This window comes from Cyrtonyx montezumae, unplaced genomic scaffold (assembly GCF_038088225.1).
Source record: "Cyrtonyx montezumae isolate F1298 unplaced genomic scaffold, pur_monq_1.0 scaffold_19, whole genome shotgun sequence".
Taxonomy (NCBI): Eukaryota; Metazoa; Chordata; class Aves; order Galliformes; family Odontophoridae; genus Cyrtonyx; species Cyrtonyx montezumae.
Window position 1 is genome coordinate 7,085,642 of NW_027071925.1, and position 24,438 is coordinate 7,110,079.

At 40.4% G+C, this 24,438-nt stretch overlaps 2 protein-coding genes across 11 annotated transcripts in view; both read left to right on the plus strand.

The window, feature by feature from the left end:
• The first annotated feature begins 966 nt into the window (after positions 1 to 966).
• On the plus strand, positions 967 to 12,159 carry NOL11 (nucleolar protein 11). Its single transcript, XM_065735428.1, has 18 exons — positions 967 to 1,134; positions 2,246 to 2,359; positions 3,199 to 3,255; positions 3,831 to 3,976; positions 4,254 to 4,311; positions 4,735 to 4,873; positions 5,143 to 5,340; positions 5,914 to 5,990; positions 6,693 to 6,816; positions 7,434 to 7,537; positions 7,715 to 7,792; positions 8,350 to 8,534; positions 8,830 to 8,955; positions 9,635 to 9,856; positions 10,317 to 10,395; positions 11,069 to 11,161; positions 11,439 to 11,546; positions 11,884 to 12,159. Exons 1-18 carry the CDS (start codon positions 985 to 987, stop codon positions 11,995 to 11,997), a joined length of 2,172 nt encoding a protein of 723 aa, XP_065591500.1. The 5' UTR covers positions 967 to 984; the 3' UTR covers positions 11,998 to 12,159.
• Positions 12,160 to 15,377: 3,218 nt separating this feature from the next.
• BPTF (bromodomain PHD finger transcription factor) overlaps positions 15,378 to 24,438 on the plus strand; it is a 46,131-nt gene continuing 37,070 nt past the window's right edge. For 5 of the 10 annotated variants that reach the window (XM_065735429.1, XM_065735430.1, XM_065735432.1 and 2 more), the window contains exon 1: positions 15,378 to 16,237. In XM_065735429.1, coding sequence (XP_065591501.1) covers positions 15,595 to 16,237 — 643 coding nt within the window. In that variant the 5' untranslated portion in view covers positions 15,378 to 15,594. The remainder of the gene's footprint in view (positions 16,238 to 24,438) is intronic. The other 5 variants (XM_065735434.1, XM_065735438.1, XM_065735433.1 and 2 more) reach the window with 1 other exon arrangement.

Below are 24,438 nucleotides of genomic sequence, written 5' to 3' on the forward strand. Positions count from 1 at the left end.
CCTGCCAGAAGGGAATAAATGAAACACACCTGGCACGGCAACGCGGCTGTCATGCACAGGGTGCGGTAGTGCCCGCGCAGTGGGATGAGGTGGAAACATCCAGGTACGATCCGACCCTGATTGGTTTGGTAACAGCTGTGCCTGCGCACAGCCATAGCTCTGGCTCTGCTTTGGTCTTCCGAGTGTGCTTGTGACCATTCTCCACTTGACGAAGGCAGAGCTGGTGGAGGTCCGTCTTCAGCACACCCCCAAAGAGCAGAGCTCACAGCATGCGGCTGGTGACAGCAGGCAACAGCTGGGGCCAGAGGTGGGTGTTGGTTGTCTTGCTTTTTTCTTTTTGTTCGGTTTTACGTGCTGGGTTTGTGTTGAGAGGGCTCCTTCCCAATTCGCTCACAAACAGAAGACTAATGCATGCACGTACATCATACATACAGCCAAAACCTGGAGCCGGTCCTTCCTCAAGTTGTGTTTGTTTTTACTCTTGCGGAAAGAATGCATTCGTTGCAAATCTTCTGTAATTAAAGACATTTCCCATGGCAGAAGTACTTTTAATTAAAGCAGCAGCACTTTACTGTGTGGATGCAAAACCACGGGAGCCTTTTGTTGAACGCCTGTGTACATCTCTCGGATACCATGAAGCCCTCACGCATCACAAAGGGATGTGCGTGGAAATTATGGGATTAATATCACGCATGAAATACATTGGAAACAGACAAATAAATAAAATCCCAAATATTCTTAATTGTCCACTTTGAAACGGAACAGTGAAAAATTATCAGCTCTTTGTTACTGTACAACGCTTAAAACGTGTACCGCGCTTCCTAAACGCCGCAGCAGTCGCACGGCTCCAGCCCGTCCCCACCCCCATGAGCGGAACTTCCCGAGCGGCCTCGGTTATTTCCGCCGCCGCCTCGCCAGCCAGATTAGTGCGCAGGCGCGGTTTGGCGCCGCTGCTGGTCTCGCGAGAAGCGAGCGCTCGCTAAGATGGCGGCCCTGTGCGAGGCCTTCACGCTGTGCGGGTTGGGGCCCACCGGCGGCGTCGGCCTCGGGAGCGGTCTGCTGGCGCTGGAGCCGGGCGCTGACCCCGATCACGTCCTGCTCACCGACCGCGGTAGGACGGCCACGCTTTTTAAGGTAACAGCCCAGCCCCGGTCGCGCAGGCCGGTCTGTGTCAGAGTACCGCGCAGCGCCTCGCGGCGAAGCTCCGGGGCTGCCGCGGGCGGGATGTGGTGGGAGCGGCCTCGGGCTGCGGCCCCGCTTCGTGCTGAGCCGCTGGGGAACGGCTGCTGTCCCTCCCCACCCAGCTGTGCTTCCCCGCTGCTCTCTCTGTAGCCGCGGTGGAGGCCTTAGGAGGTCCCCCGAGATTTTCCCGTGCTGTTTATTTTCTCTCCGTTCTCAGTGCCGCGCAGTACTTACAGCTCGAAGCAGCAGGGGTTGTCGCTGTTCCGTATCGTGTTCAGGGTGACAGCGGTTCTGCCCAACTGTCAGCTGGTGTCAGCTGCATTCCTGTTGGGTGGAGAACGAAAATTTAGCGTGCTTGCAATGCCTGACCTGAAAAGTGTGTTATGGTTTGCTTCTTTTAATGTATGCATCGATAGCAGTGAGCTATCAAATGAAACTTTCTGAAAATGTTTTAATATGTTTGGTCACAGGACTGGGGGTTGTATCATTGTGAACCTGGGGTGTAATCTTCTTTCATGTATTCAGTGCCATTTCCAAGAACATATGTGAGAATATGGACAAGTTGGTAAATGAGTCGGGCGTAACCCAGACTGAGGAGGGGGAGCTGAGTGCTCTCAGTGCAGCGAAATCTAAAGCATACATAACCAGAGTTGTGACAATAAAATTTGTTGTGCTTGATCTCATTAAGATATTGAAATTGGAACAGAAAAGGTACCTCTCTGTGCACAATTGTATTATTAGTAAAATTAACTAATATTACGGGCTAAAAAGGGTTATATTAATTTTGGAAAAGCCATGTGTTGTACCTGTGCTCGTGGTGTAAGTCCAACTATTACATGTCAAAGTTACTCCTTGTGAGAAAAAATAAAATAGCTTTTAATTAGCATGGAGCTGCATGGAACTCTGAAATTGCTAGTATTGCAGTGAAGACTGCTAATGCAGAAGTTGTGAGTCCTCTCAGTGAGGCAGTTTCCATGCTGTTATGTTCTCATTCTGTCATGAGAGAAATCCCCAGTGTGTACTGCTGCATATTAATTCCGTGACTTTGTCCTGATTTTTCTAGGTTTCAGATCAGAAGCCACTGGGCTGTTGGTCAGTTAAACACGGACAGATTATCACATGCCCAGTTGTATGCAACTTTGAAACTCATGAATATATAGCAGTTCATGATAACAAGGTGAGATTCTTTCTTACGGGGAAAGACGGTGTAGTGAGTCATGTGGGTGAATGCAGGCAGGGAGGAAATTGGGAGTGTTAGATTTGTAGCTAAATGGAAACATATGGAGCTTTCAGCACTTTACAGCAAGCTCTCAAAGCTGCTAAGGGTGCTTTAATGCTGTCCTAGCTCAGGTCATCTCTGCTCCTAGAGTGGATTGAGCTGTGCAGCTCCAAGGCTGCATAGTCCCTTTGTTAGTGACATGAAAGTAGTCTGTGCTGAACATCAGTTATGCAGTGGCCTTTTAAAACCTGAAATGTTCTCAGTGAAGAATTTCTTATGCATGCATTCTCTAAGAATGAGCTGCTTTTGTAGTTGCAGACTGGTAGAATTCTAGAACTGCATGATTATTGTGTCGAAATGGTTCAGAGCTTCATTCTTCTCTATCTGCCCTTGTCTTACTATTAAAAGTTTCCTGTCTATCTAGTAATGACAATGTTAGCTCAGCACATACTGAACATTTGAAACGTTCCCTTCCAAATCTGACCATCTGTATCTTAATCTTCATCCATTGCTTTGATCTACCTTCATTTAGAGTTTCCTGTATCTTTTTACTTAGCTGTATTTCTCCCTATCCTTTCTCTCAAGTTCAAAATTTTAAGCTTTAATTGTATTCTTGCGGTTTCTCTTTCAGCTTCTTCCCATGCAGACTTCCCTAGTCTGTTTTCCATAAGGCTGCTTGAATTCTTAACTGCATGTTTTCCTCCATTTTACACTTAAAATAACAGCAATTGCATGTATGTGATAAGAAATCTATATACTACTGGTTTACTGCTTAAAAAATGATGCTTCTCTTTAAGGTTTTAAGAATATGGAAGGATGAAGATGTTAACTTGGACAAAGTATTTAAAGCAACAGTGAGTCTCTTACATATGTTTGTTTTTAACACTTTGGATCTCACAAGGTTGAAGAGATGCTAACTTTCCTGCTACTGGTAGCAATACAATTTAGCTGATAGTTGTCTTGATTTGTGCTTTGTGATGTTATGGAGCATTGCCAGGAATCCAGTTGATAGGTTAAACCATCAAAGCACCATGCCTAATGTGATGGGTGTCCAAAATTTGAAAGGACTTTTATGATGGTGAATCATGGTGAGGTACAATTATTTTCTGCTCTACTGGAGGACGTGATAAACAACACTGTGTGTGATGGTGTATAACAGTTGTTCGAACTTCTTAACTTCAGTTACACTTTTTAATGATGTCATTTAGAAACGTCGTGTTCATTGGGATGTCTTCCTGGTTTTCTGTTGGGTGGTGATTTGCGTTATTAATAGCATTTCAGAAAATCAGCATTTTTTAGTGTCTTGAAAGCTCATCATCCTTATTACTCATTTGCTGAAATAACTTTTAAAAAACGTTATGCAGAACACTTGGCTTTCAAGGTAATGTACTGATGAACATAAACTTCAGCAGTTTCCTTTTCTGTACAGCTTTCAGCTGAGGTGTACAGAATACATTCAGTGCCCCATGCAGAACCGTTGGTATTATTCAGAGGAGGGGGCGTTCGAACTTTAGATGTTCTCTTGGAAGCTCCACAACAAGAAATCGAAAATGTCATCTCAGATGAAGTTATCAAGTAAGTGCTACAAAATTATGAATCCTGATCCTTGATCAGAGGAACTTCTGTTGTTGCATCCTTTTTTATGAGGAGGGGAGAGGAAATCTCAAGACTAACATCCCAAGATCAAGATCTTGGGGTTGATTTGTTGATTATTTTATTTTTTTAATGTGTTGACTTTTAAAACCTCAGATTTTTAGTACAGATACAGAAGTAAGAGGCTAAAAGTCATACCATAATTATTCAAATGTAGACCCAGAATTTAGAAAAAGTTCATACCTCTTTCTGTTTTTAGGTGGAGTGAAGCATTTCTGGAAGGTCAGCAACCTGTCGTAGTTTTCGTTACAGAGAAAGTGAGTTTAACGAATGTTTAACTTTCTCAACTGCAAATCTAAATCCTTCTTCTGAGATCCATCACATGTTTATTGGATTCTAAGAGCTTTCAGTGAAATAAGTATTCTACAACATTTATGTTGTTTTCAGGGCTGGGTAGCCTGGCTGTTAGAACTTCACAGCACTTTAGGTTAAATACAGTATACAAATGATTGACTTTCATTTCTGTCTTCATGCAGATGTTTCTTCCTGCGAATCTATTTGTTGCATTAAATTAAAATTTTCTTTCTGAAGTGTTTGCAAACTCAACTATATAATGTGTGTTCTTCTGCTCTATGTTCTGTAGTAAACACAAATTCCTAATCTTGGTTAGCATTTAAAATAATTCAGTAGAAGCATCTGATGTTAGCCCTTCTGTAAATGACAGTGTCTTTTTCTTTTAGGATGGGGATTTTTTTGTATACCTACAGAAACCTAAGATGAGGAGTCTACACAAATATAAGCTTGAACAACAGGAGTTATCCAATCCACTGAGTTTCACAGCATATATAAGAAAGCAAATTATCACACTTCTGTGTTTATGTAAGTTGTATTTTCTCATGTTTTTTTTATATTAAAGCCATAAATGACACAGAAGGACATAAAATACTGAAGTTGGTCAGTTACTGTTTAATTTTTTTGCTCTTCTCTGTTAACTGTTCTAAAACAGCAAGTGATAAACTAGTAGTTAAATTTTCCTGGTATTTTAATGGTTGAAAAGGCTTACTGTTCGTAAACATTATGACTTGTACTTTAAACAGCTCCTGAAAGCTGTGCTTTTACTTAGTGACATAATTTGTTTGCTTTGACAGACTCCAGTGACACTGTATATAAGGTTATGATACCTCTACAGCAGAATAATGAAGAGGAAGAGCAAACTCTATCCAAGTCACTACTACTAAATCTTTCAATATCTGGAAGTGTTCTAAAAGGAACTTCTTTTGTTGTTCTTGATAAAGACCATGTTGCAGTACTAGGAAGTTTAGCAGCATCTGGTGAAGAATCCAAAGGTAACTGGAAAAGCCAGGTGAAGGTGTCTTAAGTTCTGTAGTATTCTTAAAGCAGCATGTGTTTTGTGCTTTGTTGTTGATTTGTTTGTTTGACAGCAGATCAAGAAAAAGCAGTGATCTTTATTCTTTAGGGAACGTTACAAATGCTCAATATTTAATGAAATTGTTGGCTCTTAAAACTGATTTATGCGGGGAAATGGGCCTCATGTACTATTATTAATTGGTATCTAAAATAAGTTAAATATTTGTTTCTTGACTAAACTTCTGAAGTGTGAGATTGCTGACAGTTAAGCCACTGAACATTGCTTTTTAATACTGAAGGTTACAGAGTCTCTGGTCCTTCTCATTACAGCTTTTTCTTTGATGCTCTTTGAAGAGAACTGGTTTTCTGACGATTGTTGTGAGGTCTAACCAAATAGATAGATTGCCTAATGCTGAGTGTGTTATTAAGTGGAGTTATTTTGAGGCAGTTATTTGTATTTCCTGAAGTGTTTCTAACTGGAAGTAACAAAAGAAAATGTAGCATTTTCATTGCTTTTGGATTTGTCTCTTTTATCTCTTTATTTTTCCTAGAGTGCCTAACGATATGGAATACAAAATTTCAGACATTACAAGCCTCAAAAGAACTGCCCCTGGGAACCAGTGGACAAGTGAGCTCAGTCTTTACTTTGTGGTTCATAAACCTTCATCTAGAGCATGTGGTGCAATAGTAAGGAGACAAGCAGGCTGAAGAGTTATGGTTCTGTCTGGAAGAGCAGTAAATGTCGGCTTCTGAAACAGAACTGTTGCTGGCCAGATGATGACCTGTTTTTTGTCCTAATCTCTGAACTGCATGGTAGCCTTTAGCGACATCTTTAGTAATTGGACACCTTCTGACTTCTGTTAGCCTTGATTGTTTGGAGAGAATGAAATCCTCAGTCAGTATTCATTACGTTCAGAAATATTGCAAGTGACCATGGTTCAGAATATCCAGCTGTCAGTAGTAAGTAAATTGGAAGCTAATTAATAAATATACCAGTGAAATACAACAGCTGACTCATTTTTGTCATAAAAATTACAAGAAGGAATTTTAAAAATAATAATTACAAAAAAATTAAGTGGACTTAGTGCCTCAAAGTAGCCACTTCAGTTGAAGACATGCTTGGAAAATATTCAACAATGCAATCATTCCCATATATAAAATCAGGAGTTAATGAAGGTGCACTAATGTGTTACAAACTACCAAAAATAACTGCTAAAATCATCTGCTCGCAGACTTCCAGTAGAATTTTTAGTAAGAAATTAAAGATCAACATGTGCAGAAATGTCTCTTCGCTTCGCTCCTCATTAATGATGTGTTTAATATTTTATAGTTGTGGTGTTATGGGGAAAAATTTTTCTTCACTCATGGAAAAGTGCTAACAGTAGTTATGTATAAGTGTGAAACTTCATCCTTGGCAGCTGCTGTGGGAAGGCTGAAGGACAGTCAAACCTCTGGTAAGAAGTGTTCTGACTAGAGTGAGATCTCCTAGCAGGAAAACTTCTGAAATTGCATGAAAATTGTTTTAATATTGTCATTTAAAATCAATTAAGCCTACACAGTTTGAAGTAACTTAGTGTACCCCTGTTTTAGATGTTAGCGTTCTCAGTGAGAACATCAGGGAATTTGAATCATACAAATGTTTGAGTTTATGGTTGCTTCATTGAAGTGTCATTCAAATGATGCAATTATTGAAAACACTTGAGATGCAGGTATAAGCACTGAAACACATCATAGGAGACTTTGCTTTTTCAAAGCACTTATTACTACATGGGGCAGTGTCAAACCTAATTTTGTAAACTTTCGGTTAAAGAAAATAAAGGTACTACTTAGCATTGTTCTGGGAAAGTTGCAAATGATGTTTGCAGTAAGTTATTCCACAGCTTTTCTCCTAGCAGAAGCTAAAAAGGGAAAGCATGCAAAATGTCTCAGAATTGCTGCTGAGTTAAAACAGTAAGATTTCTTGGCAAAAAATGTATTATGCTTTAGGAAATGCGTATTAGTATCAAAAGTTAAGGTTTTAATAAGTGGCATTAAGTGTTAACTTCATGTAATTTTATTTTTGTCTTCGCAGATGTTTTTTCATTTGCAAACTGGAATACTCTTGGAGATGAGGAGCTCCTGGTTTCCTGTCAGTCACAGCAGTCTGCAGCACTAAAGTCCGAATCCAAAATGACAGTAAGTTAACAGGACAAGTATGTGAGCTCTTTTGTTTTGTATTTGTATCTAGTGCTGCTACTTTTAGATGAAATTTGTAGCAAATGACAAATGATGTTTCTAGTTGTCTTCCTTGAAATCCTTGAATATTTATTGCCTTTTTGGAGCTGAATAACAACTTGTTTTTCTTTATTATAGTTAAGATCAAAAAAGAACACAGTTGTGAATGTACAGCCAGATACCTCTACAGTTGGACAGTTCTTAATAGTTATAAAAGTAAGTATACCAAATAGCCTTAACTCATTTTCAGTCACACTTGAGGATATTCCAGGCTTCTCCTCAGCTCTTATCTTCTTACATATCCTCTTGAGTAGATCAGTCTGAAGAAGCCACCTTAAACAGGCTTGTTGGAGAATTCCATTACTGTGTAAATGAGGCAGAGGATGTACTTGCCTACCCATCTGGTCACTTAGTTCGATACATCATTTGATGAGTCAGTATTGAAGTTGAGTCCCAGGATGCTGTTCAGCTTTAAAATCATGGAATGATTTATATTAGACAGGACCTCAAAAGACCGCCTCATTCCAACCCTCTGCTCTAGGCAGAGACATTTCCCACTTGAAGAGGTTGCTCAGTGTTGCATCCAACCCGACCTTGAAAATAAACATCGCTGGTAATACATAGTTATGGTAACTGTGCATTTATATTCTGGCATAGTTCCTTTCCAAATCTTGTTGCAAGTGTTATAATGCTTTGATCTACTCCCTTCCTCTGTGAACAGTCCTCAAAGCTATGCCTTGTACGTCTGAACTGCATGGTATTTCTCATTTCAGCATGCTTCCACAGCTGCAGTTGAAGATGAATTGGGACAACTCTTATCAAAAGCACAAACACCAGATTTTCAGGCCACCATTGGATGTGTAATAACTGCTCTAATAAACAGGTGTAAAACAGATCCAACATTCTACCCTCGGAACTTCCTGGTGCAGATGATTCAGAAACGGGACCTGTCTTACAGGTTATAATTCTGATTTTTTTTTCTTTTTTCACATAAAATTGTAAGCCAAAGTTCTAAAAAGTAGAAATCCTGTTCTTCGTTTTAAAAAGGAAAAAAAAAGGCAAAAAAAAAAAAAACGCCTTGAATTATCCAGTGCTTATATTTGGTTTCCTTTCAAGTCTGTTGCTTATTTTCTGATAAAGCTGACAACTCTGATGGATTTCTGTGTAGAACAAGATTAATCCTTCTGCATTCTTGTTAATGGAGCTTTCAGTGAGTGTGAACTCTGCGGCCTATTCTTTTCATATTCTAACAGTTTGTGTCCAGACTTAATGGCTGTTGCTTTAGAGAAAAAAGATGTACATCTCTTACAAATCTGCTTACAACGGTTTCCAGATATTCCTGAAGAAATTACTTACACTTGCTTGAAAGTATTCTTAAGGTAAGATGGAATCAGTACATTATTTTTGTTTACTTATTTATTCTTCACTAAACCAAGACTTTTAAAATAAGTTTATAGATGAGTAATTAAGTGTTTAAAATTCTCAGTTCTGAGTACAGTTCATGTTGCAGTCTTGCAAACCGACATGCTTTTTACAAGATGCCCATTGCATGCACATATTCTGAAACTTGTATAAGTAGTAATTAAAGGAAAGTGCCTTTTGGTAACCTTGCTGGTTTGAATGGCACATACTTGTACATACACTCTGTTTTAGACTTGTTCATCTCCTCCCTTAGAAGTGCCAAACATTTATTACTGAGTATTAAGAAGACTGTAGCTGCCTTGTAGGTTGAAGTAGTCCCATTATTCTGACATCAAAATGACAGTCTTGAACAGAGTATTCATATAACTTTTAAATCAGCCTGTGACAACAGCTAGTAATACAGCAGTTGGAATACTTGAGCAAGAGCATATATTGCTCAAAGTTAATAATTGAAAAATGCTAGCTCTTCTCTCATGGCCTTTATCCATTTTGAAGCTCTCATATTTTGGCATGTATTTTTATACTCATACTTATAAGCTTAAAGAGTTAATGTGTTGTGTTGTGGTGTTGGTGGCTTTGCTGATTTTTAAGCTAACAATAAGCAAACTAAATGTGTATGGAATTTTTCTTCTATAGCATTAGTGATGATTATCTGGAAAGAACAGATGTGAATCTGGAATCTGTAATCTGTTACATTGATATTGAACCAACCAATAGAGAAGTTAAGACTGAAGTTGTAGAAAATGGTTTCAATACTGAATTGGAAGAAGACTGTTGCAGTGTTACTGGCATCAAGGAAACCTATGTGACCGAAAGTGTTGAATTCTGCCCTGTTGGACCTCGAAAGGCAGCATTATTGTATCCTCTGTACGTTTAAATGAAGTGGTTATGATTTGAATGTCTGCTTAGCATTGCTGAAAATCATCTTTTGCTGTTGCTGAAAACTTCTGAGAAACTTTAGTAAGAAAAGTTTGTACTTTGTAGAATATCAATCTATAGAACGTCCAGAAAGTGTCTGTACTTATTTAAATTTATAAAAGTATAGACTAAAACTTGGTTAAAGATACTTCAGTCTCAGTAGTTGTGATGTTTGTCTGTTGAAATGTTAGCCAGTTACTTTCTTGCAGTACCTGGAACTGTGTTCAAGCTGACTATTACAATGTTTCAGTTATTTCTATAGTGAAACATACAACACCAGATGCAAAAAGCTGTAGTAGGACTTCTCTTAACCTCCTGGAACATTTTAATTAAGGTTGATTTCATTTCATAGTAACTAGTATTTTTCCTGCAGTAATATTTCCTCAATAACATTGCACAGAAATGCTGTTCTTCATTCAGCTTACAGTGAAACATTTCTTTTGCCTCATCTGAAAGACCTTCCAGCTCAGCAAGCTGTTGTAAGTATTTTGAAACAAAAAAGCTTAAATACCCTTATTAATTGGGAGGAAGAAAGGAAAAAGGTGCTTGTGGTGTGTATCAGAAACGTGTCAGTCTTACTGGAGCATATGACACACATTATTTTTTATAGTCTGCTCAATGTAGAAAAATGTAAGGAGGAAAACTTGACTATGACCAAATGTGCATGAAAAATATTTTGATGGTGTAGTACCTATTCTTGATTCTGAATGCTTTTAATCTACTGAAATATTAATTTAGTCAGATCTGTCAGAAACAGAAGTTTAGAAAATGCAATTAAAAACAAAGCAGAACAACAAAAAAAATCAGTAAATGTTACACATCAGAACTTTGCTCATATAAACCCACACTGACTGATCTCCTCAAGTCTTATTTTGAAGTCAGAAAATGTAGGACTTGTTCCAGTATGAATACTAGCTGCACTTTCAGCACAATGATTACCACAGAATGTCACTTAACACTGAGTATCCCTGAGTATTCAAACTCACAGCTAGTGATGGTGGAGGAGAGCCATAATACTTTCAATGCTTCAGTTTCTTAGAAAAAAAAAAGCCCTGAAAAGATTATCACTGTGTGTTATTGCCTTCTGCAGGGCAAAACTCCTAGATCTTAAATGTTTCTGTTTGAAAAACTTTCTGACTTTTCTTCTCTCAGCTGTTTCTCAGGTATTTACACTACCTGTATGTGAAATGCAGTGAAAAAATAAATACAACTCTTCCTGGAATACTCTCTCCAACTATAAATCAGGTAAGAAACTAATTCTAAAGAGTTGGGCCTCTTTCAGTTTCTGCATTTCATAAATGATTGAGTAGCTCTGATTATCTAAAATCAACTGAGACGTTAATTCTGTAAGGTGTTGTTTATGAGTAAACCTATAGAGTCAGATTAACAGTGCTTTTTTTTCTATTGGAAAAATAAATATCCTTCATTAAACTACGAAACCATGTGTTCTGTATTAGGAGTTAACATTTCAGAGTTTTTGAAGCAAAACCTATGCCACTTCTGTTTTGCTTTTTTTCTTCAGATTATGGATTGGATGTGTTTATTACTTGATGCTCACTTCACAGTTATGGTGATGCTACCAGAAGCAAAAGGATTGCTTTCAAGCATGCATAAGTTTGTGAGAGCCCAAGTAAGTTTTGCATAATTGTTTCATATTTGCATAATGATTTCATTTTAGTATTGAGTTAAAATGTGGCCATTAAAATTACTCAGGGCAGGGTTGGAGAAGAGCAGCATATGTGTAGTAAATATATAGCAAATTGGTTAAAATTTCTTCTTTGCCATAGCCTATTCTGAACATTAAATGTTAGTTGCTTGTCTTCATCATCTTGATCCCTAAGGGTGCTGCATTTTTTTTTGTTTGAATGTATTAAACTGTGTAAGACAGAAGATGGCTACACAGTATAAATTGCATATGAGAAGATTGAAAGTTTGTTTTATCATAAATGTGTGGTCTTTCTTTTTAGGTACGATTCTACTCTGAACTTAACAAAATTGAAGGAAGTTTGCAAGAACTGCAAAGAATTAAATGCCAGAAAGAACCTCCAGCATATTCTATTGAAGTGCTGGAACTTATTTGAATATGAAATTTAATTATTAACAAACTTGTTATTGATTCCTTTTATGACAAGGATGTATTAGCACTCCATATTGGGGATGTGAAAAGTTTTCTGCACAGGGAGAACGCGGTTACTCGATAGCTACACTGGGGGTTGTGTATTAAAAGCTCTTTTTTGCCTGGATGACTTTCTCTTTTCATTGTAATTTTGATACACAGTCACAAGAACATCCTAATGTTCTGATTCTTGACCAGGAAGTGGTAGGATACTTGTAAAAAGGCTTCAACGTATTTCATCAAATTAATCAGCACTTCTGTTCCACTTGCTTCTTTTTCACTTACAAGTAGAAATTCTCAGATTCTTAGGGCTCTCTCATCTTTGCTCTTGTTAGGAATTATAAATATTCATTGGAGTTTGTTTTGTTTTCTATTTTCAAGTTGATTTTATTATACATTCATATTTATTATTAAGAAGAGCATTTACCACCAAACTAAGAACGCTTTTAACTACATTCTTGTCTATTTCCTCTAATTACTTTTTCAGAGTGAACATCTCAAGTTAACCTCATTTATACTGCTTGTTCTTTACAGCTTGAATTCTATCATTCCAGAATGTCATAGCTTTCTGAAGGTACTGCAGGTATAAGCAGCTAGTGAGTGCATTGTACTTCTGATGAGGCACTCACCTGTAACTGATTTGTTATGAGCTATTGTTATGGACTAAATGTCTGTCTAAATGAATGCTGACCAGAGATGGGAGAGAAAAGCATAATGCTAGATTTTTAAGGTTTAATATAAAATGGATGTAAGAAGCAAAAGCTAACAGAGAAAAGATGAAATGCATCCATAACTGTTTAGAACAGCAGATAAAGTGTTAATGACCTTTTAAAACAATAACTGAATATTAATGTTTCAGCATACTGATACCTTCATATTTTTCATTGTACTAAATAAAATAGCTGATAATTTGAATTATATCAGCAGAAGTCATAAGCCATTGTTTCCTAATGCTGACTTCAGTCTACAGCTGAGCTCTAGTATTTACCTTACATAGCAACAACTTAGTGTCTGATAAGTGTGTATGTTAGAACAGAATACTTAGCGGTACCTGTTAAGAAGTGATTTGGAGGAAAAAGAATGGACAAAAGTGGCTCAATAATTTAAGCAAGAGGATTTGCTGAGTTGGTTAAGGCCATGCTCTCCAGCTGTAAATTCTTAGGTTCTTTCCTTTACCCTTGGAGAAAGGAACTCACCTAGCTACCAGCCTGGAACAACGAAGCTGTAGATCTTCTCCTGTGTGCCTTTTGAGAGAAGTGTTTCTTATCTGTCTAAAGAATAGATGCAGTATAGAGTCTTGTACCTAAAATTCCTCTTCCTTTGGTATTCAATTCACTTTGGAATATGCTCTTCTCATTTTCCCAACAGCCTCAAAAGGATTAGTTTATAGGCCTGTCTCTGAAAGTTAGCATACCTCCCTGTGCAACCATTTCTCCAGCTCTAGAATTAGAATTCTCTACTAAACAGAACATTAAGCACTTCTGGATGACTACTAATACATAAAAGGTGGTTAAGAGACCAGTGTACTGGTTTATGGCAAATGATAATAGGAACTCTTGGTCTACTACAGATACATAGAATCCTCACTGTTTTCTAGATGTTAACATTCCTAATGCCACAGGCTGTACAGGGATTTGTGCAGTAGATTTACAAGAAAGTATTTCTAGATTTGCCCTGTATCGGTGGCAGAACTCACAGGTGTGTTTCACAAAGGGAGACAGTAAACAACCTATCCCCCTCCAAGTATTCTTATGTTTGTAGAATTGCTACAATCTTTTGCAGCCAGAAGAGATTAAAAATTGGCCCAACTGGAGCAACCTCAGGATGAAGTTGAATTATTCTAAATGAAAATAGAGTATACAGGTGTAAATAGAGTGCTGTCTACTGCTTTTGCTGTAGCTGAGGGGTACTGTGTCTAAAACATGGCACTATGTGCAGCTGCACTACTGAATACATGAGTGGAACTGAATGTAAAATGAAGGTAGAAAGCTGGATGCAAGAGTGCAGATTGTTTGGCCCCACTGTCTGGTGCAGTTGTTGCATTCCTTACACTGTAGCAGATTTGTGGCTTTAATGAGGTTCTCAGCCTGAGCAACAAGTTAATGAACAAAGGATTCTTCGTATATTAGTGTAGAAGAATGCAATTTAAATTACACATTGGACATAAGACTGCCATGCTTATGGCATGACCTGTATTGGTTTGTATGCATCATACGGAACCGTAAGCAAAGCACTGAGAGAAAATGACAGTGAACGTGCTTGTTTGCTGCAGACTGGATCTGAGAACCCAAACTTCTGTAGATTTAGCAATAAAAAGGCTGCTTGTAGTGGCTGAGAGATGCTGAGGGGCCTCAGGCTGCTTTTGCTCAGGGAACTGATACTTTCAACCAAAGTGGTGGTATTAGAAACCCAACAGGGAAGTTGTTCTCTGTCGATTTTTAGACCCCTGGAGGCTCTGGCAAATGTGAAAACGAGGGAATACAAACTAGGTAAAGCCCAGCTCCATTTTGTACAGCTCAGCAGTTCAGATAAACTACTGACTAAAATTCAAAGAGCAGGCCTCTACGTGATCTTCTCAGCCTCACTTTGCTTTACAGGTAACACTGAGCTGCAAGAGGGTATTAATTTCTGCATGAAGGGGAAAGGTTTGAAATCGGGGATCTTAACATGGGACATGGGTGTCTGGGCTGAAGAAGGCTGCAGGCGCAGTGCGGGCGGGGGAAGCCTGTGCTGAGGGGACCCTGTGCTGACGAGGTCCCGCCATGAGGAGCCTCTCGGGGTGGCCGCTCCCGTTGCCTACCTGCGCTCGCAGCTGCCCCGGGCGGGATGCGCAGCCGGGCTGAAGCTGTGGGACGTGGAGCTGAGGGGAATCCCCTGAGGGCGCGAGGCGGGTTCTGGGATGAAGGACCGGTAACGACGCAGGGAGACGGTGAGTGTTAGGGTGGCTCGCAGCCGCCTCCCCGTGGGGCAGCGACCTCAGGTCGGCTTCAGCCGGGGGTCGAGGAGAGCGGCGAAGAGCCCCGAGAGTGCCCGGCGCTGAGAATGAGGGCGACCTCGTGGTGGGCGGCGGTGTCGGGACAGCGCCGAGTGACGGGCGGCTGTGGGCCGTGGGGGTGCTCCGTGCGGCAAAGAGGGCACTGAGGGAGCGGCGTGGGGGCATCGCGCGGAGCGGGGATCCCCCTCGGCCGGGCGCGGAGCCGCCCCCGAGCGCCGGCTCCAACATGGCTCTCGAGGCCGGCGGCTGCGGCGCCCCCTGGCGGCGGCTGGCGGGCGCGGCCGGTCACGTGAGGCGCTCGGGGCCTGCTGCCGCCGCCGCTTCCCCCAGTCAGAGCGGAGCGAGCCGAGGCAGAGACGAAGAAACAAGATGGCGGCCGGTGGCGATCCGGAGCGGGACGCCGGCAATTCGGATTGAGCCCTCGGCCCTCACAGCTCGGCGGCCCCCCCTCCCCGGCCGGGATCCCTCGCAGGGGGGGGAGCTTCCCCGTAGCCGCCTGTCCGGACTCCGAGCGCCCTCCCGAGCCTTCCTTTCCCCTCCCTTCCCCCTCTCGGCCAGCGCCCAGAGATGCGGGGCCGGCGAGGCAGGCCGCCCAAGCAGCAGCAGCCGGCGGCGGGCACCGCTCAGGCGAGCTCCCCGGCTCCGCCCTCCGCGGCGGGCCCCATCGGGGGGCTGAGGTCCCGGCAGCGGGGCAGCAGCCGCGGCAGGTGGGCGAGCTCGGCCCAGGCGGAGACGGCGGCGGGGCCCAAGCAGAAGGGGGCCGGGGCTGCCCAGGCCTCTTCCTCCGCCGCCGTCTCCCCCAGGGGGGGCAGCAAGAGGAAGGGAGGCAGCGGCAGCAGCAGCACCCCTGGTGGGGGAGGCAGCAGCGGTAAGGGTAGGGGCAGGGCCGGGGCTGGAGGAGCAGGGGGAGGAGGCGGAGGAGGCAGCTGCAACAGCCAAGGCAGGGCTGCCTCGTCCAGGAGGAGCATCAGCAAAGTGGTGTACGATGATCATGAGAGCGAAGAGGAGGAGGAGAGCATGGTGTCCGACGAGGAAGAGGAGGCAGACCCCGAGGATAACCAGGACTCCGAGGAGGAAGAGGAGGAAGAGATCATGGAGGAGGAGGACGACGACGACTCTGACTACCCTGAAGAGATGGAGGATGAAGACGATGCCAGTTATTGCACTGAGAGCAGCTTCAGGAGCCACAGCACCTACAGCAGCACCCCAGGTAGAGAGTCAGCGGGATAAACTCGTACCAGCCCAGGGTACCACACGTTCCCTCTAGGTTTGCAAGTCCAATCCGCATGCATTCTTCCTCCCGTCCTTGCACGTAAGGGATGCTCGCAAGTACTCGCAGGGGTGAGGGGTATGCAGCTTAACTCCTGGCTGCCCACAGGTGCGGGGGACATTAGAAGGTGCTTACAAAACGCAGCGAGGGGAGGGAAGGAAGGAAGTACATGCTTTAACAAGGGGCACTTTGCAGATATGCCTGGAGATTCAGGCTGCTGCAGAACTGCGTGGTATGCCAGAACGTGTTGCAAACAATGTCAAAAGTGTATGGAGCATTCACTTACTATTTAAAAACAAGGGCAATGAGATGCGTGCTTTGCAAAGGGGTCATTTCGAATATATGCAGAAAAGAATGGCTTGTGCTTGCAAATGTAACTTGATGTTGAGAAGGAGCACATGCAACTTGAAGTGGCCTAAAAAAACCATAAGCATTGGAAATGTGTAAGTTCTCGAAATTGGAGTATAACTGGAATCAGCATTTACTGTCTTTAAGACAAAACTAGCTTTCCAAGGAAGGAAACGAGGTGCATTGTTCAAAATGGAGATTGCATTGTTAGAGTTTGGGAAAAAGTGCACAGTGCCTCATTGCAAGGGTGTAAACCTAGTTTTAGTTATTAGGGCACAGAGATGAAAAGGTGGAGGTTGAGTCGAATGTCTGGGGTTTAAATCTTGCAGTTATTTCAAGATGTGGCAACCTTTAAAAGTTGCATTTGAGTTAAAGCTTTTTAAACATCACTATGATTACATTTAATTTTTTTGAGCAGTGACAGATTTGGGCTCAGTTTTCTTTTAAGGCCTGTGCTTCTGTTTGTCCTTAATTAGTTCCCTAGGTGTGTGTGTTTCAAGCTTAAAAATTTTTTCTCTGAACTTAAACACTTTAAATTTATTTGAATGTCTTCCAGAACAGGGTTCAAGCTTAGATTTTTTTTTTAAAGTGTCTGAACCAGGAGAGTAGTTAAATTTAGGTGTAACCTAGGAGTGTTTCTGAATTGGGCTGCAGGGTGACAAACACTGGCAAATTTGGAGTTGAGCAGGAGCAGGTTGATTTTTATGTTGGATTTTTTTTTCATTAAATGTGGTTTTGAGTAGTTAGCTGAATTGTTTTTTTAAATTGAAGTGCTGACCATTGAATGTGTCATTTAGTTTTATTTTAGGGAGTTAGTGGTATCAGCCCATTATATGATTTTATTACAGTTCTTTAAAAAAAAAACAAAAAAAAAACTGTGAGAATGCCTACCTGTTAAAGGTCCATATCCACATAGTTAAGAATTGATTCTGTGAAAATACCGTAAATGAATTCAAATAAATACATATATTACTGAATGAGTTAAACTTAAGATACGTTTTGTTAAGGTGTTAATATTGGTTTATTTGTTGCAGAGTTGTCCTCCAGTGAAATAGTTTTTTTGAATATGTTACCAAAGTTTGAAGTATAGGTTCACAGAAGACAAAAAAAAAAAGTACTTCTAGCTCTTAATTTTCTGTTTAGTTGGGTGACTCATTAACTTATTGGGGAGTGTTTTCGTCAGGGAAAGAATCTTTGGTGATTGTAATTGTCTAGGTCAGGAAAGTATTTTTGAACATCCAGGTTTAAAATGAGTTCTAGGAAGTATGGGTGTATTCAGTTTTTGAAATATACTTAAGAATTTTGGCATATAACAAGATGCCTCAGTGTGTTTTACTGCGTGCAAGCAGAGACAGGTTTTAGGTGGTATTTAAGTGCATCAGAAAACTCTTCTCTAATTTACATGTATATTTTTCACTTGGTTAAAATACACTTATTTCTAACAAAAGCTTAAACATTTTCATCTTCCATGTGCCTTTTTTTAGACTGTGTGGTTGCTGGTTAAAATGTTGCTGATGTTTAGGCATTTACTGGCAGTTCTCATTAGTTCAGCTTGGCCTAAAGGCTTCTCTCCCCCCCTCCTTTGCAAAGAGGAGGGTACAAACTTTTCATTTGATCAGCTCAGTCTGTGTCTTGTTTCTCTTGAACAAATACCTGCATTGTGAATGTGCTACCCAGTGGTGGCACTAATTGACATCTTCATTTTATCATAATCCACGGAGAGACCCTTAACGTTAAAGCAATTTTAATGGGCAAGGGAAAGATCCATCTAAACCTGAAGAGTAGGGCAGGCACACAGTGATGTGCCTTCAGGCTCCAGTGCTCTTTGACCCAGGTGCATGCTGAGCCAGAACTAGTCTTTAGCTCTTCACCCTTTTTTTCCTTTCTTATATTTATCTTTGAATAAGACAAATTGTAACATACAGTGACGAAGTTCCTGTGGTTAACAGTGGAACTTGGAGGAGTATGTCTTTTGTTTTAGTCAGCACCATGCAGTGCCCACTGGTTCTTCTTCTCTTAGACTTGGTGATATACAATTGTTCTCTGCTTATCTCCTCTGGATCATGTGCAGCCTGAATTGCTAACAATGTCAGGATGTAGTCTTCAGGGCTGAAGAGTTCATTTTGTAGGGCAGAGTATTGAAAAACTGTAGTAACAACCAAGCTGTCCTACTAACCAAGATTTGCATTTAAATAACATTCCACTTATATGGGTGGCAGACTTCCTACATTTTCTTATTTATATTCTTAACAGTTAATTTAGAAGAACACAGTACAGTGTCTCTAGTCAAGTAAGGCATGATTTTTGTGCTCCACTGTGGTATTATGGTATGTCTGAAACTTGAATAACTATTACTATATTGTTACAGAAGTATTTAGAGAATCAGAATCTTTGGAGTAGTAAAAATGCCTTCAATAACATGCTTAATAATGGTATACTTAAAGTTTGTGTGCTGGGTATGACGTTTGATTGCTGTCTCCTGCTGGGCAGGTCTTCGGTGGGTGGATTTTCTGTGTCATGTTTTTTCTGTTATTCATTTGTTCCCCAGAAGGTAGGTGTACTTTTAGTATAGATATCCCATATATCTTCTCACTAAGCATTTTTACCATTACTTGTTTGCTATAACAAACCTTTAGGGTCATCACAGTTGCATTATTTTCCATACATAGCAGAATTTTAAAGAAAAATTTACTCAAGATGCTTAGAGATCCACACACACACACACACACACCCCTCCTTTTTTTTCTTTTTCTTCCTGGAGGTTTGTTTGTTTGGGGGAAGTGGGGGAGTTTCTTCATCTAAAACTTGGAATCTAGATTTTGGCTGAGGTAATCATCAGCCTGTCTAACAAGCTAATGTGCAGCACTGAAGATGCAAGTCAAAAGGTCTGTCATTTAAGATATATTAATTTCTTTAGATGGGTATTGATGGTCTGTGAGCATTACAGCGACTGACTGTTGCTTTTGTTAATTAGTTATTTCACCAGAGAGCTTTGATCTTCAGGGTGAAAGAATTTAACTGGGAACTAGTTGCTGTGTTTTGTCAGTAGTAATTTTACACTTTAACAGACTTCCATGCTCTTGAAGAGGTAAGTGGAAGGATCGAGATACAATTGTAAGATATGCAGCCTCTTGTTTATCGTGTGAGAGGTTTTGTTGTCCTCCTGAATGTCTTACCTGCTCACTACATGGCATGCTCTTAGTTTACAATTTAGGGATGTACGCTTCAATTTGCAAACTGGAGGAATTGCTAGCTCAGCTAGCAAGTAAAAAATACAGAAGGCAAGTTCAAATCCTAGCAGAGAAATAGCGTGGAAGGTCAAACCTTGTGTCTGAAACTGCTGTATTGACATACAGATCTGCACTTTGTCATCAGCCATATCTCTAAGCAATTCTGTGCAGCAAAAAGTATTATCAAAGAATGTAAATTTTAAAAGATAGCAGAATAATTCAATATACTGCAGTCTCTTCTGTAGTTCTGCAGTAAAATTTCGTGGCTGACCCTTTTGTTGCATAGAACTAGCATGAGAAGTGTGACTGATTACTTCGTTGAGTGGCAGCGTGGGATCTCATTGGCTGTGTGTCTTGCACTAGTTCTTCACGTGTTAAAATGATGCTTTAGAATGCAGAGATGGTATGTTCTTGGCTCCTACTGAGACTGCATGGCTGACTCTAACGTTGAAAAAATGAAGTGTTCATAGAAAATTAGAGAACTGTTTGATTTGTAACTGTACTGACAAATGTAGCAACTGAAAAAATAAGCGACCAAAGAAGCATTCAGCTAAGTTTTTAAAGAGCATAAGGACTTAGTTCAGTACAAAGGCAGTAGTCATCCTTAGCTCAAGAGCACGTGTTGAGAATTTCTGACATGAGTGCACTCAGGAAGGTGCTCTCAGGATCTTGTCTCACATTGAATTTTCTCATTGTGATTCAACTTCCAAAGCTTTGCTGGTGCTTGGTATGTCTCACTTTTTATGTTGGCTTAGACTCTAAGTTTACCTAGTTGCTTTTTCATTTTTCCAGCCAGATAACTTTCAATTAGGTGTGACTACTGCAAAGCAATATTCATGTTGGAGCTGTGCTTGTAGTAGAATTACAAATGCATCTTATTCTGAAAGAGATAATTTGAGTCCTGAGTATTAGCAATGTTCTGGTTGTCCTTTCAAAAGGAAAGAAGTGTTTGTAAAAGTTTCAACCATCCAAAGAAATTAATTTTAATTTTTTCATTACTGCTTTTCTTAAATAATTCTTATTTTATGTTAAACTAATTCACTTTCACCGTGCTGTTTTTTCCACTCTGGTGTAAGCTGAGCAAATACTTTCCCAAGAGGTCGACTTTTAATTAAGGAACCGGTTTGGATATTGCTGTGACAAACGTGTAGCTGTATCCAGTTTGTGCATGCTGCTGGGAGAAAGGGAGCAAAAAAACCCAAAACACTCAAAATGTTTTCTTAGCATTTTTATCAAGTGTTACAAGTTTTCTCTGTGATATCCAGCAAGAACCTCTTGTGCTGCTGCACGTACCCACTTGAAATCTGAATGATGCAGAGCAGTATATGGGTGGGAGATGTCTGATTTTGTATTCTTATTAAAACTGAATACAAATAAGGCTGTGAGTTTAGGAGAGTAGAGGAAGTAAAACATAGCAGAGGGTGTCTTCTCTAAAGGCTGCTCATGCTTCCAGGGCATCGTATAATTGCCAATTGGTCTTTATGTTGGGAAGTTTCTGTAGTGACTCATGCTCTGAGACACAAGTCTAACTCAGTTCTATTTTACTAAAGATGGACTTTTTATATAGGAGTAGCATGGTTTGGCTTAAACTGTGGAATTTGAAGCCAAAATTTAATTTTCCTTCTTTCTGAGGATAAATTGAAAACCCTTTTGCTTGCTGATATAAGCTCTGTGCTGTGTGCCTGTGAGGTTTTTGTTGTTCTGTTTTTTTTCCCCTTCTGTGGCAGATTACTGGAATATGTGAAACTCTGCAGTCTCTCTGTTCTTTCCCCTATACTTTACCAAGTTTATCCACCCCACCATAGCCACCAACAGAAGTTCTGTGCAGGAGCCTTGTTGCCCAAGTACTGAGAAACTGCGAGGAAGGGAAAGTTTTAAGAGGAATTAGAACAGTTGTGATTTTTCTAACCAAGAAATGTTGGAGCCAGTGTTTATTTGTAAGGTCATAGCAGTGCAGCTACTGCTTTCCCTGTTTAAATAAGACTGCAGTTCTGGCAGAATATTTCCCGTATAGGACCCCCATCCCCAAGTCCATTACTTGAAAACTGTTGTGCTAAAAGCTATGTTTACTGGTACTGTACATCTGGAGTGAGGGGGTAGATAGCTTAAGTGTGTTGAGGCAAAATGGATTTTTTTGTGATTTTTGTTAGTCTACACGTGCATGGCAATCAGACCAGGCTGAAGTGCAGGAACTGTGTTGCGTTCACAATGTAACCTTTGTGTTGTGGACCTGGATACAAATGATTCGTTCGAGCAATGTTTTAAAACTGGCTACATAAAATGGGAGATTTGTTAGAGATGTGAAAAGTTGTTTGGTTTTTGGGGGGCCAGTTCCATATTCTCCAGAGTTGAAGTATGGTAGATCTGAGGGGTGCAGGCTTTCAGTCTGTAAATGGAGACAAGTTTTTTGTTCCTTTTCAACTCCTGTTCATTTCTAGATTTCAAGAAGTCAGTGTTTAAACCAGTGGGGTTGAATAGACTGAATAGACTTAGTTCAACCATTTCAGGTTGTTTCAAGTATCATGGGTGTGTTTTCCATGAATATTTGTAATATAAATTACTTTAATAGATTATGGTAAGTGTAGAGAGTAATTATCAATATCTATAATTAAACGTACCGTGCGAATAAAATTGTTTACTCTTTAATCTTAATTACAGGCAGCTCCTCAACTAGAGAATTCCAAATAGGGAGAGGCAACTACAGCAGACTGCTTCATCACTTTTGGAGACGACTAGTGAAGGATTGTGATTTAAAAGAAGCATATGCTAGATGAATGTATAATGCTAAGACACTCGAGGTGTTCTGGATGCTGTGAATAATCCCTTCATGGCAGCAGGAGGCTATTGGCAGATCAGTCTATTCTTCCCAATAAAGCTATGGAATCTGAATGGAACAGAAGTGGATGTTTTCTCTCTTTGTTCTGTCTCAAACTTGAATGTGGAATTTGATTCAATGATTTGGTTACTATATAGAAACTTATTTAGAAGACCTTAATAAAACTCGAATCCGTTTTTGGAATCTTCAGCATGAGTAGAGTGACTTTAATTAAGATTAGATGCATCTAGATGCAGTTAAACGTCTGGTCGGTTTAGCTCTGGAAACCAGGTCTTAGGCAGTCCAGAGTTGTTCAGAGCAGCTCAATAACTGAAAAGAGAAATTACTCTGAGCTCTTGAGATAGGGTGTGTGATTTTACAGTATGGATTGGGAATGTTGAGTGATATGGTGTAGCAACTGTGCTGTATGCCAAGGGGCATAATGCCAAATTCACAAGTGAGGTACGCATTTTGTAATGCACTCTTTTTCCTTATTGTTTTACCTATTAGATACTATAATTACTTTTGAAATTTCTGTGCTGTATGCCAATGCAAACATGAAAGTGTGTAGGATGTTTTATATAGGAGATGGAGAGCGGTGTGAATAATCATCTGACTGCATTGTGCTTGCACCAATGTGCAGTACTTTATTATGGCATTTAGTGATGTACTTTGAGTCCTGATAACGTTTGTTCCATACCTGGACCACTGTGCTTGCTTTTCAAAAGGAAGTGTTAGAGGACTTTTTAGAAATGCTCTCATAAAGCATTAGGAATGCCTTTATGGTTCCTTTTTTGCTGCTTCTTTTGTCTGATGTAACATAAATATATCAGTTTTTATCCATGGTGAAAGAAGCATCAATAAGACTGGTTAGCCTGCTTTTCAGTGAAGGATGAAAGTGTGTTAAGAAGGAATTGTAGTTTTGTTCTCGGAGTAGAAAATCTCAAAGAATGAGAGGAAATTAGTAGCTTCTTTCAGCAGTGTTCGTTCATTCTAGTTTATCTTTGCATGGAACTGTTGTTCTTGGTGGACCTGGGTCTTCTGTTGTTGATTCTGATTCATTTAGGCAAATCAGGGTCATCATTCTTCACGTTTGCTTTCTTCAAGGGCTGATTCTTTTATCCCTTTACTGTGTGAGAGACCAAATATTTTTTTCTGCTAAAATTTTGGAGACTGAAAGAATCCTAGTTTAAGGCTCTGCCAGCTTTTTGTGACGTTTGGGCTTTAAGGTGACCATTAGTGCCTTTGGAATGTCTGTGATGTTTGCATGAGCTTTTACTAGGTCTGCTCCTACACTGTCCTGCAAGACTGAAGGAAGTTCCAGGACCTTAATGTAATGTCATCTGTGAATGTGAATGTTGTATTTTATGGGCTTTTAATTAAAGCCAAGCATCAGGACAGGAGAGAACTTGGACTTAACCTGAACTTTGGTCCTATAAGAATGCTTGCTTTGAGCCTGCTTGTGAAACTCGTATGTTTTTGTGTCTTTGCTGTGGTTGAACACTTTCCACTGATATGTGCAGCAGCAAACTGAAAGGCAATCTCATGAGCACGCTTTCATTTTCTGCAGAGCTCAAACTTCACTAAGACTGGAAATGTGTTTCTATAGGCAGATGATGTTGACCCCTTGCTTCTGTAAAGGAAACATCTGGTCTCTCCTTAAACATTGTTTCAGAGTTTCTAGCTCGTAGCTAAGATTCTGTTCCCCGGTTTAAGGTTTGAAAGGGGAAGCTGTGCGGGTGTTGTCT

Coding starts and splice junctions, on each gene's coding strand:
- NOL11 (XM_065735428.1), top strand. CDS start 985: ATGGCGGCCCTGTGCGAGGCCTTCACGCTGTGCGGGTTGGGGCCCACC. Junction 4,874..5,142: donor TATCACACTTCTGTGTTTAT/GTAAGTTGTATT, acceptor TTGCTTTGACAG/ACTCCAGTGACACTGTATAT. Junction 5,341..5,913: donor ATCTGGTGAAGAATCCAAAG/GTAACTGGAAAA, acceptor TATTTTTCCTAG/AGTGCCTAACGATATGGAAT.